The following is a 20,748-nucleotide window of genomic DNA, read 5'->3' on the forward strand; positions in this document are numbered from 1 at the left end:
CAGGGATCAAAATATACAATTTGCTTTTATAGAGAACAAAAATAAATTTTTTTTATAGGGACTAAAAAGTCAATTTGATGCAAAAGTCACGGGGGAATTATGTTAATGTTATCACATATTTCATACTTAAGCAAATCTGTCAACATTTCAGTAATATGGTCTATTAACATTAAGATAATTAGAATTTTTCAATATTGTAAAGAATGTGAATTTGTTTTACATTTGGTTGATTTGTAAAGAATGTGAATTTGGTTATTTGCTATTAAATGTAGATTGCTGTATTATACGCTCAACTATTATATTTGTTTTTATCATGAGAGGGGAATATGTTGATACGGTTTTTATAATTATTGTCTCAAACAAACTGCTGGTCTCCCTTCACTTTTATAATCCAAAATATTTCCAACGCAAAAGCCTTCCTTTGAGCTCATTGTACGTAATTAAGCTCCTTGCTTGACATCAAATTCGTCCATAGCTAATCACAGGTTCTCTCATTCAGACATTTCTCCCGAGTACGAAACCACATACTGACCATAAATTTGTTTTAGACTTTAAATTGAAAACTATCAAAATGTTAATATTCAATTCACCATAAAATTGCCTAATATAAATACCACAATGATCATTGAGTATAATCACCACACATCATTCTAACATTCAACTGCTAACTAATCAACTCAAAAATCCTTGTCTGTCAAACCATGGCTGCCAAAAATCAATTATATCATAGTGGTATTGCATTGACATTCATATTCTGCCTGGGTTTGTTGACTATTCAAGTCACTTCTCGCACTCTCCAATACGACTCTATGCATGAGAGGCACCAGCAATGGATGAGTTACTATGGCAAAGTCTATAAGGACACTCAAGAAAGGGAGAACCGTCTAAAAATATTTGCAGAAAACATGAATTACATTGAAGCATCCAACAATGTTAACAGTAACAAATCATACAAACTAGGCATCAATCAATTTGCGGACCTCACCAACGAGGAATTCACAGCTTCTAGAAACAAATTCAAGGGGCATATGTGCTCCTCAATCACAAGAACATCTACCTTTAAGTATGAAAATGCAAGTGCGGTTCCATCCACGGTTGATTGGAGGAAGAAAGGAGCAGTGACACCTGTGAAGAATCAAGGACAATGCGGTAAGTGACTATCTAATAAGTAATGCATTCAATTCAGCAGGACTATATGGTCAAATATTTAATTGTAATATCAATTTACCTATTGTAGGATGTTGTTGGGCATTCTCTGCTGTTGCAGCAACGGAAGGAATTCATCAGTTGAGTACTGGAAAATTGGTCTCTTTATCAGAACAAGAACTTGTTGATTGCGACACAAAAGGTGTGGACCAAGGTTGTGAGGGTGGTCTTATGGATGATGCTTTCAAATTCATCATTCAAAATCACGGACTCAGCACGGAAGCTCAATACCCCTATCAAGGTGTTGACGGAACATGCAGTGCAAATCAAGCATCCACCCAAGCAGCTACCATTACAGGATATGAAGATGTCCCGGCCAACAATGAGCAGGCACTACAAAAAGCTGTGGCAAATCAACCAATTTCTGTAGCCATTGATGCTAGTGGATCCGACTTTCAATTTTATAAAAGCGGTGTCTTCACTGGTTCTTGTGGAACTGAATTAGATCATGGTGTCACTGCTGTGGGTTATGGTGTTGATAGTGATGGAACCAAGTATTGGTTGGTTAAGAACTCGTGGGGAGCCGATTGGGGTGAAGAAGGATACATTAGGATGCAAAGGGGAGTCGATGCTGTTGAAGGACTGTGTGGTATTGCAATGCAAGCATCTTATCCTACTGTTTAAGCTCCATACTTAATATTTATGTAAATCAACCTAAACTGTGACTGATTGTGCATTTATGTACTATTAGCTACATGTATCATAGTTTCTATTACTATCTGTGTATATTATATACATCTACTTGTGCATTTATCAATACAATGAAAACATTAAGAGTAAATCTTGTCCTTCCTTCTTCTTTTTCTTTGGATACATTTTTTTTCTTTTTTTCAAATACATGTTAGGATTATTGTTTTAGTCTCTTTTTTTATGGTATGATTGAATTTAAATGAAAAGTAACTAGAATTGAAACTAGAAACAGTGAAAAAAGCAAGTACTACAATAGTTGAAGTAAAGTTACCAAGATTAGTTCCATTTATGATGCACTGAACTCTCCTCTACTGGATGACTTTTACTGAGTATCCCACTGCAAGAATACTTAAGTATCTTAACAACTAAATAGTCTTATCAATCATGAAATGTTTAATCACATATTTAAAGACATTTTGTACAGAATATTATATCATGGGATTTTGGTTCTTCATTGGAGTGGTTCACACCTACACCTAAGGTTTTTCATGGTTTGGTTCAAAAAAAAAACTGAAACGTGTCTATGGTATGAAAAAAATTTTTTTAATAGGCAATAAATCCATTAAAACGAAATGAGTACAAGGGGTACTCAAACCCTTACAACGACACAAGGACGACGAGCTACCGAAAACACGCTAGCGGAAGAATATTCCAGACATGAAAACTATTGGACAGAGATATATTGCTACCGATCCCCAACCATTTCCACGACAGAAATTTAATAGCCTTAAACATTCGGAAAAACTACATATTCTACCCTCGAAGAGAATAGCATTCCTCGTCAACCACAAGCTCCAAACCGAGGCCAACCAAATCACACAAATAATATTTCTATCTTTGGTCTTCTTCACCTTCTGACAAATACTAGATAAGTCAGCAATGTCGGCATAAGATAAAGGAGGATAATTACCAATCCAATCGCAAACTTTAGTCCAAACTCTTCTAGTGAAGACACAAAGTCGAAGAGGTGAATTTTGGATTCATCTCTGAAGCAGAAAACGCAGCATTTGTCTCTAACATCCTCCAAAATACCCCTTTTAAACAGTTGATCTTTAGTCGATAATCTGCCGAGAAACAATCTCCAACTGAACATCTGAATCTTAGAAGGAACTTTCAACTTCCAAAGAGATACGAAATCTGTGCCGTTGTGAGCAGGAATGCTAACGTCTTGGAGGATGACGTTAGCGCAAGATTTTACCGAAAAAATATAGTTTTTCTCCGGAATCCACTCGAAACTATCGTTCTTGTTCTGCCTCAGGCAATACGCCTGCAACAGATCCGAAAACTCCGTCAAGTGCAGCCTGTCCTCAACCTCGGTGTCTCGCACTATGTTATCAAAGATCCACTGCCAACTGTCTTCAACCCACTCTCCCGCTTCTGCCACGCTCGTCGGCTCGTCAGTGGCTGCGCTTCCTTCAAACTCACACACAAGTAAGTCGTCCAAAATTCCACGGTCTATTAAAGTAAGATAATTTGAGTTTTTCAATATTGTAAAGAATGTAATGTATATTGACCATGAAGAAAAAGAAACTAACAATATATTAGAAAATTGTTCATTTTATTTGTTTTACATTTGGTTGTATTAATTTAGAATAGAAGTATTATACGCTTTACTACTTAATTTGTTTTTATCATGACATGGGAATTTGTTGATACTTAATTTGTATTTTATCATGAGATGTGAATTTGTTTTTATAATTATTGTCTCAAACAAACTGCTGGTCTCCCTTCACTTTTATAATCCAAAATATTTACAACGCACAAGCCTTCCTTTGAGCTCATTGTACGTAATTAAGCCCCTTATTTGTCCATATAGCTACTCATAGAATCTCTCATTCAGACATTTCTCCCGACTACGTAACTACATACTCATGACCATAAATTTGTTTTTAGCTTTAAATTGAAAACTATCAAAATGTTAATATTCAACTCACCATAAAATTGCCTATTATAAATACCACAAACATCATTGGGTATAGACACAACACATCTTTCTCACATTTAACTGCTAACTAATCAACTCAAAAACACGTGTTTCTCACAACACACCATGGCTGCTAAAATTCAATTATATCATGGCATTGCATTCACACTCATATTCTGCTTGGGATTGTGTGCTCTCCAAGTCACTTCTCGCACTCTCGGAGACGACCCTATGTATGAGAGGCACCAGCAATGGATGAATTACTATGGCAAAGTTTATAAGGATTCTCAAGAAAGGGAGAGTCGTCTAAAGATATTCGCAGAAAACGTGAACTACATTGAAGCGTCTAACAATGTTGACAGTAACAAATCATACAAACTAGGCATCAATCAATTTGCAGACCTCACCAACGAGGAGTTCACAACATCTAGAAACAAATTCAAGGGGCATATGTGCTCCTCAATCACAAGAACATCTACTTTTAAGTATGAAAATGCAAGTGCGGTTCCATCCACCGTTGATTGGAGGAAGAAAGGAGCAGTGACTCCTGTGAAGAATCAAGGCCAATGTGGTAAGTGTCTATCTAATAAGTAATGCATTCAATTCAGCAGGACTATGTGGTCAAATATTGAATTGTTGTCAAACTCTAGTTAATATAAATTTACCTATTGTAGGATGTTGCTGGGCATTTTCTGCTGTTGCAGCAACTGAAGGAATTCATCAGTTGAGTACAGGAAAATTAGTCTCTTTATCAGAACAAGAACTTGTTGATTGCGACACAAAAGGTGTGGACCAAGGTTGTGAGGGTGGTCTTATGGATGATGCTTTCAAATTCATCATTCAAAATCACGGACTCACCACTGAAGCTCAATACCCCTATCAAGGTGTTGACGGAACGTGCAGTGCAAACCAAGCATCCACCCAAGCAGCTACCATTACAGGATATGAAGATGTCCCGGCCAACAATGAGCAGGCACTACAAAAAGCGGTTGCAAATCAACCAATTTCTGTAGCCATTGATGCTAGCGGATCCGACTTTCAGTTTTACAAAAGTGGTGTGTTTACTGGTTCATGTGGAACTGAGTTGGACCACGGGGTCACTGCTGTGGGTTATGGTGTGGATAGTGATGGAACCAAATATTGGTTGGTTAAAAACTCATGGGGAACAGATTGGGGTGAAGAAGGATACATTAGAATGCAAATGGGAGTTGATGCAGCTGAAGGACTGTGTGGCATTGCAATGCAAGCATCTTACCCTACTGCTTAAATATTAAACTGAAGTACTTATGTTACCCAAACTCTGTAAATCAAACTAAATTATGAATGATTGTGCATTTATCATCTATTAGCTGATTCAATCATGGTTTCTGTAACTATTTAAACATATTATATATACAGCTACTTTGGCATTTATCAATACAAGAAATATTAAGAGCAACTGATATCTTTTGTTCTTTTATTCCTTATTTACATTTTTTTATTTGCTGCTTGTTACAAAGTGTTTCTGGTTTCCTTACTACAACTCATGACTTTTGACAAACTTAAAACTTGTAATTCATGTTACATTGATTTGGATTTTTGGAATAAAATGCAACTCATAATATATTGGAGCAATGTTAAACTAATGTCAAAATCATATGAAAATTTCTTAATAACACTATGAAGACAATTACAAAAACCTCCTACTCCATCCTTGTTAGAATTATACACCTATATGTGATTAATCCTATAATATAGAATTAGTTTGTTATGAGTTATAGTTATCAACCAATTCAGTTATGGTACTACACTTATATACTAATCAAGCTATGAGCTTAAGACTTTATGCGAAGATCTTGAGCTCCCTCGTTTTTTACTTACATGAACATGCGGAGAACATACTAAACTTAAGCAACAACAAAAGACAGATTATGCTATCTTCTCTTTGAAGGGATTGAATGACACTTTCAACACTGCTAATACACAAATCTTAATGATTGAGCCCCTATCTTATGTGTGCAAAATGTTTTATCTATTCTGCAACAAGAACAACTACTTCAAGGCATTGTGACTCTTGACAAGTGAAAGAAGGAAATTTGAAGAAATTGGCACAACAAACACAGAATCAAATAGCACCTCAATTCTTGGCCCAGAAGGCATGCCGACAACAATGAAGGTTCTGGTTTGGAATTGTCGTGGACTGGGTAACCCACAAGCAGTGTGAGCCTTAAATAAGCTCATCCAAACCAATGTCCCTCATATTATCTTCCTTATGGTTATGGAAACTATATATATATATATATATATATATATATATATATATATATATATATATATATATATATATATATATATATATATATATATATATATATATATATATATATATATATATATATATATATATATAGAGAGAGAGAGAGAGAGAGAGAGAGAGAGAGAGAGAGAGAGAGAGAGAGAGAGAGAGAGAGAGAGAGAGAGAGAGAGAGAGAGAATTGGACTTTAGAAAATTTGTACCTAAGGTTTTGGGGATGTAACATGAGTTCTAATTTTGGATTTTCTATTTCTTGCGTTGGAGTAGGAAGAAGGGCAAAGTACTCATTTTAATCAATTGGACTTGCATTCAATAAGTCTTCATAAGCTTACGCTTCGTCGTCTTTGATTCCTTTTGTCAGAGGCATTCAACTTATCAATTGAGGGTGGCTCTAATGAATAATCTTTAATGCATTCATCTATGATATCAACAAAAGCATGAGTTATTGATGGATGGATTCTTCATGAATTTTGATAAGAGGAACTCAATCTTTTCTTCTCCAACCTCAAAGGTGAGCTTCCCTCTCTTTACATCAATAATAGCACCAGCGGTGGTTAGAAAAGGTCTTCCTAAGAGGATAGGGAAATGAGAGTCTTCATTTATGTCCATTACCCCAAAATCGGTGGGAATGTATAACTGGCCAATTCTTAACGGGGCTTCTTCCAGTATTCTTACTAGTATTGGATCGGTCATCTAGCTAAAGAGACATGTTAGTATGTTTAAGCTCTCCTAGATTTAGCCTCATATTGATAGACAGAGGCATCAGACTTGCACTCGCACCCAAATCACAACGGGACTTAGCAGTGACATGGTTACCGATGACGCAAGGAACTGAGAAACTCCCTGGATCTTTCAGCTTGGGTGCCATTTTATTTTGGATAATAGCGTTACACTCCTCAGTGAGTACTACTATACCTTCTTCATCGATATTCCTTTTGTTCTTCATAATTTCCGTTAAGAATTTAGCATACGAAGGAATCTAGGTTATTGGTTCTATAAAAGGAATGTTAATGTGAAGCTTCTTTAAGAGCTCAACAAACTTTCTAAATTGTTCCTCAATTTTTCGCTTTCGCAAATCTTTGAGGGAAAAGGATCGGGGGTTTGTAAGGAGGAGGAGGTATATATGGTTCTTCATTGTCCTCTTCAACTACCTCATTGGCATTCAATGATTGTTCGCTCTCTTCTTTTCAGATGTTACTGACTCCTTTTTTTAGTTTTCTTCTCTACACCCTTCGCTCTATCTCTCTTATCAACAAGGGCTTCTAACTCTGTTCTGCTTTGTAGAGATATAATGTTGGCATGTTACTTTAGGTTTGGCTGTGGTTGCTCTAAAAATATTCCAGCAGGGGAGTTGTAGAAGCTTGTTGTTGGGCCAATTGAGAAGTTTGTGTTTCTAACATCTTGTTATGAGTGACCATATCGTCTACTTTATTCACCAATTGCTTTATCATCTCGTTATTTTGTGTTTCTAACTCCTTATTTTTTTGATAAAATTCTCCATCATCAGTTAGAGGTTTGACTTTTTAGGAGCAGAGGGGGCTCCTTTTTAGCCTTGAAAATCGGGTGGAGTATCAGGTGCAGGACTGGGTGTGATGTAGGATTATTGTTCTTGTAGGATAAATTGGGATAAATTCTTCTTCTAGGATTATATGTGTTGGAATACGGGTTCCTTTGTTGCGTGTAATTCGCCTGATCTGAGGAAGGTTTGTGTTAGAGTTACAGCGGAACTTTGACTTCTAATAGTGATATGAAATACAACTCTCTTAAAGTTAAATAAGAAATTAGTATAACATGAACAAAGAATTTGTATGAAGAGATATAAGTGTCCAAAGAAGAAAGATTGAATTTGTATATGTTATTGATATTATTACAAACTAATGATTCATCTTATATAGTAATCCACATATTATAAAATGAATGAAGCATATTACAAAACACATATAAGCCATAAGCTATGTTATTCCTATTATTGTTCCTTACTAATGTTGTATCTTGCCATAATTAGATTTGACTAATTATTCCCACAATTCTCCACCTCGTTCATAATTTGAAGCATTCAAATTTTTGACGAATATGGAATAATGTTTAGCAAGTTCAAACAGTGTTGAAATTTGCTACCTGATACAACCTTGGTTAACATGTCAGCTGGGTTATCATTAGTATGTACCTTTGTAAGAGAAATATGTCCTTCTTCTACGACATCTCGTACAAAATGATATCTTACATCAATATGCTTGGTCCGAGCATGATGAACTTGATTCTTTGCCAAATGCAGCGCACTTTGACTATCACAACTCATTCTTACACATTCTTGTTTCATACCCAAATCATCTAGAAGACCCCTTAGCCACAATGCTTCCTTTACTCCTTCTGCTACCGCCATGTACTCAGCTTCCGTAGTTGAGAGTGCCACTGTGGACTTTAACATCGACCGCCAACTAACTGGAGCACCATGTATTTGAAACACATAACCAGTAGTAGATCATCGTCTATCTAGATCACCAGCATAATCTGAATCAACAAACCCGCTTATTTGACATGTATCTCCACCAAAACACAAACTGGCGTTAATGGTACCTTTCAAGTACCTCAAAATCCATTTCACTGCTTCCCAATGTGACTTTCTCGAATTCGCCATGAACCTACTGACAACACTTACCGCTTGTGAAATATCTGGACGTGTACACACCATAGCATACATCAAACTGCCAACTGCACTAGCATAAGGTACATTTTCCATGTATGCCTTATCTTCTGTTGTAGTGGGAGATTGATTACCAGAAAGCCTAAAATGTGGAGCTAATGGAGTAACCACTGACTTAGCACCTTTCAGTCCGAACCTTTCAACAACTCGTTCTAAATAGCCATTTTGACTCAAGAACAGTTTCTGGTTTATCCGCTCTCTTCTAATCTCCATACCCAATATTTTCTTTGCAGCGCCCAAATTCTTCGTCTCAAACTCTTTACCAAGTTTAAATTTCAACGTATCTATCTCCACCTTGCTTTTTGAAGCAATAAGCATGTCATCGACATACAATAATAGGTAGATATAATCACCTTCAAGAAGCTTCTGAATATAGACACAACTGTCATAACTACTTCTAGAGTAACCTTGTTTTATCATAAAGGAATCAAATCGCTTGTACCACTGTCTAGGAGATTGTTTCAACCCATAAAGTGATTTCCTCAAGCGACATACCTAACCCTTTTTACCCTCAACCTTGTATCCCTCGGGTTTATGCATATATATCTCCTCATCTAAGTCTCCATGCAAGAAGGTTGTCTTCACATCTAGTTGTTCCAGCTCAAGATCACCATGAGCTACTAAACTTAATAGCACCCGGATAGATGTTTCACCACCGGAGAAAATATCTCATTGTAATCAACTCCTTCCTTTTGTGCAAACCCCTTGGCCACTAGTTTAGCCTTATATCTTGTACCACCCAACTTAGTATGATCTTATTTTCTTTTATACACTCACTTACAACCGATAACAGACTTTCCTACAGGCAATGGGACCACCTCCCATGTCTTGTTCTTATGAAGAGATTTCATCTCTTCCTCCATATCAACCAACCAACTCTCTCTATCTTTGTCTTTGATAGCTTTCTTGAAGGTGACCGGCTCATCATCTTCAACTGAGAGTGCATATTCCACCAAGTTAACCTGTCCATAATGCCTAAGAGGTTTGTCTGACCCAAACTTCTGAACTGGTTTATAATTTCTCTTTGGCCTAGTGGCATCCAAAGATTCTTGTTGTTGTTGTAACACATGTGTATTTTCCTGCTGAACCTCCTCATGATCATGTTCATCCTCTTCCTCGTCTTCACTAGCGATAGGATTCTCCACCCGACCATGACTAGAATCTGGTTGGTCTTCAGACTCTATCTCAATAACTTGCTTATTTGACATCGTCACATCACCATCAAAAGGTTTAATAGCTTTTGACAAAGCTACCAAAGATTTTTCGTCAAATGTAACATCCCTGCTGATCACAAACTTATAATCTTCTACACTCCAAAGACGATAGCCTTTGACCCCTTTTGCATATCCTAGAAAGATAGCTTTCTTGGCTCTGGTATCAAGTTTGTTATCCTTGACGTGATAATAGGTTGTGCATCCGAATATTTTCAGTCTTTCATAATCCGCATGTTCACCTGACCATACCCTATAGGACGTGTCTCCACTTAAACTAGAATGTGGGGATCTGTTTACTACATAACAAGCTGTAGCAACCGACTCTGCCCACCATTCTCGATCTAGCCCAGAATTAGAGCGCATACACCTTGCTTTCTCAAGAAGTGTACGGTTCAGTCTTTCCGCAACTCCATTCTGTTGTGGTGTACCTCTGACCGTCCAATGTCTAACAATGCCTTACTGATCACAAAACCTCTTGAAAGCTCCATCTGTATACTCTGTACCATTATCCAATCGCAGAGTTTTCAACTTTCTACCCATTCTGTTCTCAACCACTGCTCTCCAAAATTTAAAAAAAATCAAATACCTCATTTTTATGCTTAAGAAAATATATCCAAGCATACCTTGAATGATCATCAACATATGTAACAAAGTACCTGGAACCACCCTTAGAAGTAATTGGAGCCGGACCCCAAACGTCAGTATGCACATAGTCTAATATCCCCCTGCTTTTATGTTTGCTTGTAGAAAACCGCAACCTATGTGCTTTACCAAACACACAATGTTCACAAAATTCCATGCATAGCTTTTCCATGTTCTTCAGCAAACCTTTCTCACCAAGCAGTGATAGACCCTTTTCAGACATATGCCCAAGGCGCATGTGCCACATCCTCGTACTTTCCGTCTAGTCTTTACTTTTATTGATCCCAACTGCCAAATCACTCGTGACAGTTTCCCCCACAAGAGAATAAAGATTCTTATGACGAACCCCCTTCATCACAACCAACAAACCACGAACAACCTTTAAGACTCCATTTCCAAGATTATTTTGCAACCATTTTCTTCTAATACACCAAGAGAAATAATGTTTTTCCGCAAATTAGGGACATGTCTCACATTCCTCAAAGTCCTTACTGCTCCATCATGCATCTTAATTTGAATTGTACCATACCCTATAATTTTACAGGCATGGTTATTCCCCATTAAAACTGTACCACCGTCTGCGCTTTGGTATGTAGTAAACCACTTCCTATTTGGGCACATATGGTGTGAAGCTCCTGCATCAAGCATCCATCTTTTGGAGATATCATGGTCTTGCTCTGAAACTGAGACGCAATCATCCTCGCCATTTGAGACATAACTCGCCTCCTGCAAATCTTGTTGTTTACCTCTGGAGTTGTTTTCGTTGTTGGTATACTTCTTGAATAATACTCTCTTATTTGGACAATTTGCTTTAAAGTGCCCAAGCTCGCCACATTTAAAGCATGTTCTTTCTGCAGGAGCTCTAGATTTTGATCTAGACTTCCCGCCCTTTCCCCTTCCTCTTTCATTGTTCCGCCCCCTACTAGCAAACAATCCTTGTGTCTGCTCGTTATTTTCTCCACCATTACCAGACATTCCACTATTAGCAACCTTTCGAAGATCATCCGCTAATAGCGATGTTCTAGTCTCATCCATGGTTAGAGTATCACCCACAAGCATCAATGTTTGAACTAGATTTTCATACTTCTTGGTCAATGAAAGAAGCAACATAAGTGCTTGGTCTTCATCATCAATCTTCACTCCTATATCTTTCAAGTCTGATATAATCCTATCAAACTTATTGACATAATCCCGAATTGAGGTGTCTTCCTCCATTTTGCATGTATATAATCTAGATTTTAAATAGATCTGATTTGTTAGAGTTTTCACCATAAAGTTATTCTCTAACTTTGCCCACACGCCAGCAGTTGTTGATTCTTCATTTACCAAGAATGCAACATCCCTCTCAAGACATGAGATTATGGCTGCCTGTGCTTCAAGATCTAGCTTTTCCCAATCCTCATCCTTCATACTCACAGGTTTTTGTTCTTTCCCCGCTAACGCCTTATGTAACTTTTGTGATATAAGCAGATTTTTCATTTGCATCCTCCAATAGGAAAAATCATTTTTTCCATTGAACTTTTCAATTTCATATTTTCCGACCTTGACCGATCCACTAGAAGAAGCCATTATAGGCTATGATACCAATTGTTAGAGTTACAGCCATAAGCTATGTTATTCCTATTATTGTTCCTTACTAATGTTGTATCTTGCCATAATTAGATTTGACTAATTATTCCCATAGTTTGACTAATAGTTCACACTCAATAGTAATTGTCCAAGGGCTCCATAGATTTTGTAATTGGGAGTCATAGCAGCTATGATAGTCGTGGGGTTGATGCTTAAGTTGTCTAACTTTTTAAACATGGCATCTACTTTAGCGTTCATATGATCAAATTTGCTAACTTTGTACATTCCTCCTCTCGGTTGTGTTTTCTCTACGGGAGAACATTCATTCCCCTACTAGTAGTGGTTTTAATCCATGTTTTTGATAAGGTCATATGCTTCATTGAAAGATTTATTCATTATAGCCCCTCTTGCAGCAGCATAAATGGTCCTTCTCGTGTTATAAAGTTGACCATTGTAGAATGTATAAATTATTAGCAACTTCTATAACTCGTGATATGGGCATGCTCTCATCAACTCCTTACATTGCACGCACACTTTGAAGAGCGATTCACCATCTACCTGCAGGAAGAAGGTTATTTGGTTTTTAAGTTGTGTTGTTTTGCTCGATGGGGAATATTAGTGGCGAACACTTTTTTTAGTTCATTCCATGTCGTAATGTAATTTTACGGTAGGGATTGTAGCCATGCTTTGGCTCTGCCCCTGAGGAAGAATGGGAATAAATACAGTTGAGTGGCTTCAGGATCGACACCATTTCTTTTGAGTGTGCCAGTAAACTGCACAAAGACAGTGAGGTAAAAATTTGGATCCTCTGTCAGGTTAGCGGAGAATTGTTCGAGTGTACTATTTGTAGCAGAGAGGGTTTAAGTTCAAATTTATTTGTTGTAATCGCAGGGCAAACAATAATTGAATGGGGATCCTCATAGAGGGCACAACCAAATCCTTAAGCGGACGGTTATCGTTTTCCATCATTTCTCGTTGGATTTATTGTAATCGGCGCCTAGCACGTAGGTAGCGTTTGATTTTGTTGATCAGTTAGGCTAGATTCTCGGTGCTCCGGGTTCTTCACATACAACCGAAAGTGGGGAAAAATTAATTAAAAACAAAAAATTGCCTTAGTTAATACGCATAACAATAGAATCGCGATATTGCAGAATTTGGTCACCGGTAACAATGCCAAAAATTTGGTAGGCCGCAAGTATACGGCTATATCGGTGTAATATAAAAGATTTGTCGAATCCACATATACTAATTACAACTATCGCGATTTATCGCTCCTATGTTTAGCTAAGGCAGCTCAAATGGTTGGTTTTACGCAAAAGTGTAATAAAAAGTAATAAATCAGATTAAATTAATCAAATAATTTGTAAGGGAACAAAACAACAATTTCCATCTACCAAATCTACTCATAAAAAATAAACCATTTATTATAATGAGAATAAAGATTAATTTGTAGAAATTATTCAACAAATGGCGACGCCCACTTTCGTTGGTGGGTCACTGAATTCCTAAATAAGTTAAAAATCGGCTTTCGCAGTGAAATTATCGTATTTAAAATTCTTGACAAGTTGAAAATAAAAAATCAGTTTACTTCAAGATGTTTTCGCTACCTTGAAATTAAACATTTGAATAACAATGTCAGATACCAGTTCTAGTCTTTCAATACGTAACTGGTATCGCTATGCTTCTACTTTTGTAGTAAGTATAATAATTAGGGTTAAATAAGTTTTTGGTCCCTATAAAATTACCAAATTTCGTTTTAAGTCCCTTCAAATTTCAGTCCCTACAAAATTTTCCGTCTAAAAAAATGGTCCCTGACGTTAAAAGCCACTAACGGCTGCTGACGTGTCAAGACAGTTGGAAATTTTTTAAACCATTTGTTAATTGTTTTAATCCAGCGTGTTATTAAAGGGACCACTCATCATTCCTTTGCCCTAATTCCTCTTCTTCATCTTCTGCCTCCATCGTGACCTATATTCCTCATCTTCTTCTTTTGCCCTAATTCCTCATTCAGTGTCACTTTGTGCTTCGTCTTCGTTCTTTCGTTTTAGTTCTTCTTCGTTCATCGTGACCTATGTCGTCTGTTTCAGTGAAATCGCGATTTGGTGGTAGGTTTTGTGGGTGTCAAGCTCGGATGGTGATGTATCAATGTAACAATGGACCAAATAAGGGGAGGTTGTTTTGGAGATGTCCTTACTGGAAGAATGCTGATACTTGTAATCTATTCATATGGGCTGAAGATGTTGGTGAAAATTCTGGAAATGAAGATCTTACCATTAGGAATTCAGAGTTTGAAGTCATGGAATCTGTGGGATATATGAAGTCATTGTATGAGGATGCAAGGAAGAAGAACAAGAACTTAAAGGCCAAGTTGAAAATATTGGAATTTCATGGAAAAATAAAGATGTTGGTTCTTGTTGTGTCCTTTATGATTAATTTGTATTTTGTGTTCAAGTGTAATTACTGAGTTGTTTAGGCTTGTGAACACTTGTTAATGTAGTTTGGTTATGTTCATTGTTTGATGTATTTGTTTGATGTTCTTGCTTGATGTTCTTGTTTAATGAAATACAATGTAGTTCTTGTTTCAATTTTGTTTGTTATGATACACATAAATGAAAAACCAAAGCAACTGATAACATAAGAGTGGTTCATGATACATCTTAGATTCAGTACAAAACAAAAGAGATATATCCAAAAGTGGTTCATAATACATCACAAAAATGTTTCAAAGTAAATAACAAAACAGTAGGACAATTTTGGATCACTGAGTCAAGCTCTTTTGGATGTCAGCCCATGGCTTTCTCCCACTAGCACTGCTCACAGTAGAGTCTTCCTCAGGAATTACAAATGGATCATTTTGATCCCTTCCAGGCCCCTGTATATTTTTTGTCTTCAAAGTCCTTAGTCTATCACTCTTTCTAATTGGAGATGCAGCAAGATTGGACTTTTTCCTTGGTGATATCATTACCTTCACCTGTTAAGACAAAAAAACAGTTAACAATGGTTTATAAACATAGCATGCCAAGGTATATCACCACTTGTTACAAACTTTCAGGGTCACTCCTAGTTGACATAGTTGACTTGTTGGCAGCTTTGGACACCTTTGGAGCAATGGATGGTTTGACAGGTTTTGGAACCTTGGGGCATTTCCCAATAAAGGTCTTGGGACCAGATCTTTTACTCTTGACAGGACTAGTATCAATTCTCAATGGTGCAATATCAAGTATTTCCTCATCATCTAACAAGGCCTCCAATTCATCAGGATCAATTCCACAATACATTTTCATTGCCTCAGCTGAACTGACAGTGTTTTGTGAATGAGGCACATCTTCATTGCTATGAGGCACATCTTCAGGTTGAACATCATTAGCTTTCACATCATTAGCTTGCACATCATTAGCTTGATTCTCATTGCTATGAGGCACATCTTCAGCTTGCACATCATTAGCTTGATTCTCATTGCTATGAGGCACATCTTCAGCTTGCACATCATTAGCTTGATTCTCATTGCTATGAGGCACATCTTCAGCTTGCACATCACAAAATTGATTCTCACTTACAGCTTCATGTTGTGGCACATCATTAGCTTGCACAGAAGTTGGTGCATTTGCAGTAGACTTTGAATTCTTTTATTTCCCTCCTACATTTGCAGTAGACTTTGACTTCTTTGATTTCCCTCCTACATTTGCAGTAGACTTTGACTTCTTTGATTTCCCACCTACTTGCACAGAAGCCTGCAACCAATTTAATTGTAAGAAAATCAACCAAAATAACTGTAACCAATTTAGTTGTATTACTTACCCTTTTTTTGACTCCAGAAGTTCCCACATTAGGTGTTTGGCTTCCTTGGGTGGGTGCAACACCTGTTGGTACATCTCTTGGTACATCTCTTGGTACTTCACCAACAACAACTGCTAGCTGTTTGTTTTTCTTACAAGTCCTTTTGTTATGTCCATATTCAAAGCAAATCTTGCACCTATGACTTGTGTTAGTCCTTTGCCACCTTGTTTGACTTTCTTCATCAGGCTCTCTTCTTCTCAATTTCTTTGGTCTGCCAGGACCTCTCTTATAACTAGGTGGCAAGATTTCAGGGTCAGTGGTCTTTGGCCATTTGTTAGCTAACTAGGTGGCAAGATTTCAGGGTCAGTGGTCTTTGGCAAGATTTCAGGACCTCTCTTATCTCAATATCAGACTTTGTCTCCTCAGCACACATAGCTAACAATGTTGCATCCTCATCATTAACAAGTGGTTTTAGATCATTTTCAAGTGAGCCATGTTCGGACTTCCACCACATTTTCACATCTTCCTTTATAAATGAAGCATCCAAAGCCTTAAGTAAATCACATGCTTCAAAATATGACCAGAAATCTGGGTACTGACCAGCTATAGCAAAAACATCGCCCCCTTCATATGTTACCCCTTCATCTCTTACAAATTTTCCTTTGGTAAAAAAGACAACCTTAAATAACCCCATTCCCTACACATTTCAAGTTAACCAATGGTATATCAGACAGTGAGTTGACAACAAAATAAAACCCTAAACAATGGTATATGGCATGCAAGGAACAACCAACCCTAAACAAGATTCAAGACAGAAATCTTGCAATTATTAAACAATAGAATGAGAAAGTGGGACTTACCTTGTCGTTTTTTGGGACCGGAGCACTCAAAACCAGGAGTTGTCGTTGTTGGGACCACTTGAATGAAAAGGCAAAGAAAGGATGAGAGAAGAGGGACCACGATGAAGTCTTGAGAGAGAAGAGGGACCAGAAGAAGAAGAAGAGGAAAAGATAAGGGTGGATTGTCCCTGTACACGCTGGATTAAAACAATTAACAAATGGTTTAAAAAATTTCCACCTGTCTTGACACGTCAGCAGCCGTTAGTGGCTTTTAACGTCAGGGACCATTTTTTTAAACGGAAAATTTTGTAGGGACTGAAATTTGAAGGAAAAATTTGAAGGGACTTAAAACGAAATTTGGTAATTTTATAAGGACCAAAAACTTATTTAACCCTAATAATTAAAAATAGATATTGCAAAACAACAACTTATTCTCAATATAATAAATTAATTAAGCATTTTGTATGAATTTTACCGATAAACAGTCTTCAAGTTTCAGACCATATACTAGTTTATTCGAACATGGTGTACTATTAGGAAGATCCTAAAATCTCACATTGGTCGGAGATAGAGCAATGAAAAGAATTTATATAGAGTGACACTTCTTGCCTTACCAACCGGTTTTATAAGGATGGGTTAGGTCAAACTCTAATATGGTATCAGAGTCTATTAATCGGATCATGGACCGCCCACCGTTAATATTCACGCACCAAGCCCAAATAGAATGTTGGGCGTGAGGGGGTATATTAGGGAGATCCTAAAGTCTCACATTAGTTGAATATAGAGCATTGAAAAGAGTTTATATAGAGTGACACTCCTCATCTTACCAATCGGTTTTTTAAGGATGAGTTTGGTCAAACTCTAATATGTACTAAGCACTTAAATAACATGAAGATATTGCATACATAATAAAATTCAGCAAAGAAAAAGAACCTCGAAAGTGAATAAAAATTGAAACTTGCATAAATTAATTGCACATAATGGAGACATTTGATCCGATACATCAGTAGAATTTGAAACAGCAATGGAGAAAATGATAAAACATCGCTAGCAGAATTGAAAATAGCTACAAGATAAATGTTCCAAGCGCAGAATTTTTTTTTGCATAAACACCCCAATGTGGGATCTTTGTGCGCTAACTAGTAAATTTAGTGCAAAAATAAAGCTTGGACCCCTTTTACAATGCATTACTAGAATATTTATAGGCAAATTCAAACTCCGAAAATGTCTCAAAACATGCAAAAATCATGCAAAACAGGGTTGAGATTGTGGAGCAGTTGGTTGAGAAAAATATGAAAAACTGAGTTTGTGTGTCATGGCGGGTATCAGCGAGGTTGACGGACTTCCCACCATTATGTGATGAGTTGGGATATAAATCTCCAGGCCATGACGGGAGTCAACAAGGGAGACGACCTTCCCGTCATGGTCGTTGAACACTCACTCCTCTTTTTCTCTTGGCTAACTGACGATCATCTACTGAATGGGGGTGATGGGCGTCATTGTTTGGATGTACCCGTCATGACAACCTGAAACTTGCTATTTTGCATCTTTTTTCCGTTTTTCATAACCCAGTAATAGAGTATTACAATCCAAAACACAAAGACTCAATATCAACTAAAAATGTCAAGCTTAACTATGCAAGGTCTGAGTTTTCACAACAGATAATTTGTGTTTTAGGTTCAGTATTTGTTTGTGTTAATTTTACAGCACGTTATTGCTCCATCCATAAGGCATAGTAGTTTGTTTGTTTAGTTGCGTTGTAATTCAATATTCATCATTGTGTTTATTGATGTTGATCATTTGAGATTAGTGATTGAGAGAAAGTTAAAGGAGGTTCTCATATTTAGGGGGAGTCCTAAATAGAATGACACTATGGTAGATTTAAGAAGAGAGGCATTGAACAATGGGCTTGTTCATCTAAAACACTTTGTATTAATTATATAGAATAGTGGATTTTCTTTCTTGGGTTTGATGCCCCCAAATATAGGTGTGGTTTGCATTGAACTGGATTACCAATTTTATTTTGTTCTTTATTGATTTTACCTTATCTTATTGTTGTTGTTATAGTGTGCTAAATCTGGTTTAACAAGTTGGACAAGTTGTCCCAGACAACTAGAGCTGTCAATATGGACTACTCGGTCCTAAACGGGTCGGCTCTGGCGGACCCTGGGCTTTTTAGGGCTAGGCCAAAAAGGCCCTGTGTAATATGGGCTCAAAATTTGCTACCCGGGCCCGGCTCTAGATGGGTTTCGGGCTACCCGGCCCTAAATGTTTTTTTTATTTTAAAAAATTAAAATAAAACTCCATAATATTTATTATAAATAAAATTAAAAATTATGCTATTTTAAACATAATACATTTTTAAGTACTATATTATCTCTTATAAATACTATAATGTGTTTTTAAATGCAATATATGTCCAAACTGTATAAAATAATACTTGAATATTTATTATAAGAGAAAAACTAATATAATACGATGAAAAAAAGTTGATTATATTAATGTATAATATTTAAAAGAGAAAGATTGAATAAAATAGAGATAAAATTTAGTGAAGTGAGAAAAATCAATATGCTATTTTGGAGTAAGATAATATAAATATTAATGTATTTTTTTAATTTTATAATTATGCGGACCTAATGGGCTACCTACGGCCCATATGGGCTAGTCCTAATGGGTAGCGGGCTTTTTAGGGTTGGGCTAAAAAGGCTCTGAAAAATATGGGCTCTAATTTTAAGGCCCAAGCCCTATAATTTTTCGGGCCTGGCGGATCGGCCTATATGAATTAGCCAATTTTGACAGCTCTAACATCTGGTCCAACATCTCTCCCCTGAAGAATAGAATTTCAGAAAGAATGATGTTAGTATTCTTTACTGAATTATTTGGTAATACATGTTGATCTAGAATAGCACAATCCTCCTTTTCTTGGCGGACAACTTCATATTGGATGTCATAAACAATGACATTTATGGTTTTCATCATAGATTTTTTTTATTACTAAATTCACAGTATGTCTTACTATTTATAGAATATCCCAAGAAGATGACTTCATAATTTTTAGGATTCAACTTTTGTCTTTGTTCTCTATCAGCAAGAATATAGAACTTGCTACCAAATATATGAAAGTATTTCATATTTGGTTTTCTTCCTTTTCATAACTAATAATGAGTGACCTTAGCACCAGGTCGAATGGTTACATGGTTGAATTTTGATAGAGGTTCCTCCTGAATATGAAACGCCTCTCACTTTTACTCATAGACTCTCCTAAGTGTTTTTACAATAACAAAAATAAATGAAGTGATGAAACACAATTGGAACACAGATACTTTATTCTCCTAACTTAAAAAGATAACCCGGTAATAGAGTATTACAACCCAAAACACAAAAACTCAATAACAACTAAAAATGTCAAGCTTAACTATGCAAGGTCTGAGTTTTCACTTTTCACAACAGATAACACCTCCTTAAATAGCAACATTTGCTAAGCATAAGATTTCCAGTATGGTTTTTGCGTGAACCCGGATGGACTTCATAAAGTGCATAAAATATCAAACTTCATAATGTTGATTATGAATTTTGATTGAATTAAATATATTTCATTATGAATCTGATATGAATAAGAATTTCAATCTTGCCAAAAATATATTCGAAATAAATCTTTTCTACATAATTACGCACTTTAAAATCAAATCTTTAATTGAACACAAAAGAAAACAAATCCTTAAAGCATGAGGCTCACTCTATTAAAACTTGCGCACCAAATAAGCAGCTCAAGACAAGATGTCTCGTATAATATTTGAACAACTTACTTAACATATTTGCTTACGATAATTTTCCAATGAAGTTCTTTGAGACAGAATGTGTCGTATCTTGTCCGAACACGGAAAATA

General features: G+C 36.5%; 2 protein-coding genes across 2 annotated transcripts; both read left to right on the forward strand.

Moving 5' to 3' along the window:
- Nucleotides 1-701: 701 nt before the first annotated feature.
- LOC131602365 (senescence-specific cysteine protease SAG39-like) lies at nucleotides 702-1,830 on the forward strand. The gene is made up of 2 exons (XM_058874451.1): nucleotides 702-1,149; nucleotides 1,238-1,830. The coding sequence occupies exons 1-2, from the start codon at nucleotides 702-704 to the stop codon at nucleotides 1,828-1,830; spliced, it is 1,041 nt and encodes a 346-aa protein (XP_058730434.1).
- A 1,023-nt stretch (nucleotides 1,831-2,853) lies between these two features.
- LOC131602364 (senescence-specific cysteine protease SAG39-like) lies at nucleotides 2,854-5,229 on the forward strand. The gene is made up of 3 exons (XM_058874450.1): nucleotides 2,854-3,327; nucleotides 4,023-4,391; nucleotides 4,495-5,229. The coding sequence occupies exons 1-3, from the start codon at nucleotides 3,225-3,227 to the stop codon at nucleotides 5,085-5,087; spliced, it is 1,065 nt and encodes a 354-aa protein (XP_058730433.1). The 5' UTR covers nucleotides 2,854-3,224; the 3' UTR covers nucleotides 5,088-5,229.
- Nucleotides 5,230-20,748: the final 15,519 nt, after the last annotated feature.

This window comes from Vicia villosa, linkage group LG5, assembly GCF_029867415.1.
Source record: "Vicia villosa cultivar HV-30 ecotype Madison, WI linkage group LG5, Vvil1.0, whole genome shotgun sequence".
Lineage (NCBI taxonomy): Eukaryota > Viridiplantae > Streptophyta > Magnoliopsida > Fabales > Fabaceae > Vicia > Vicia villosa.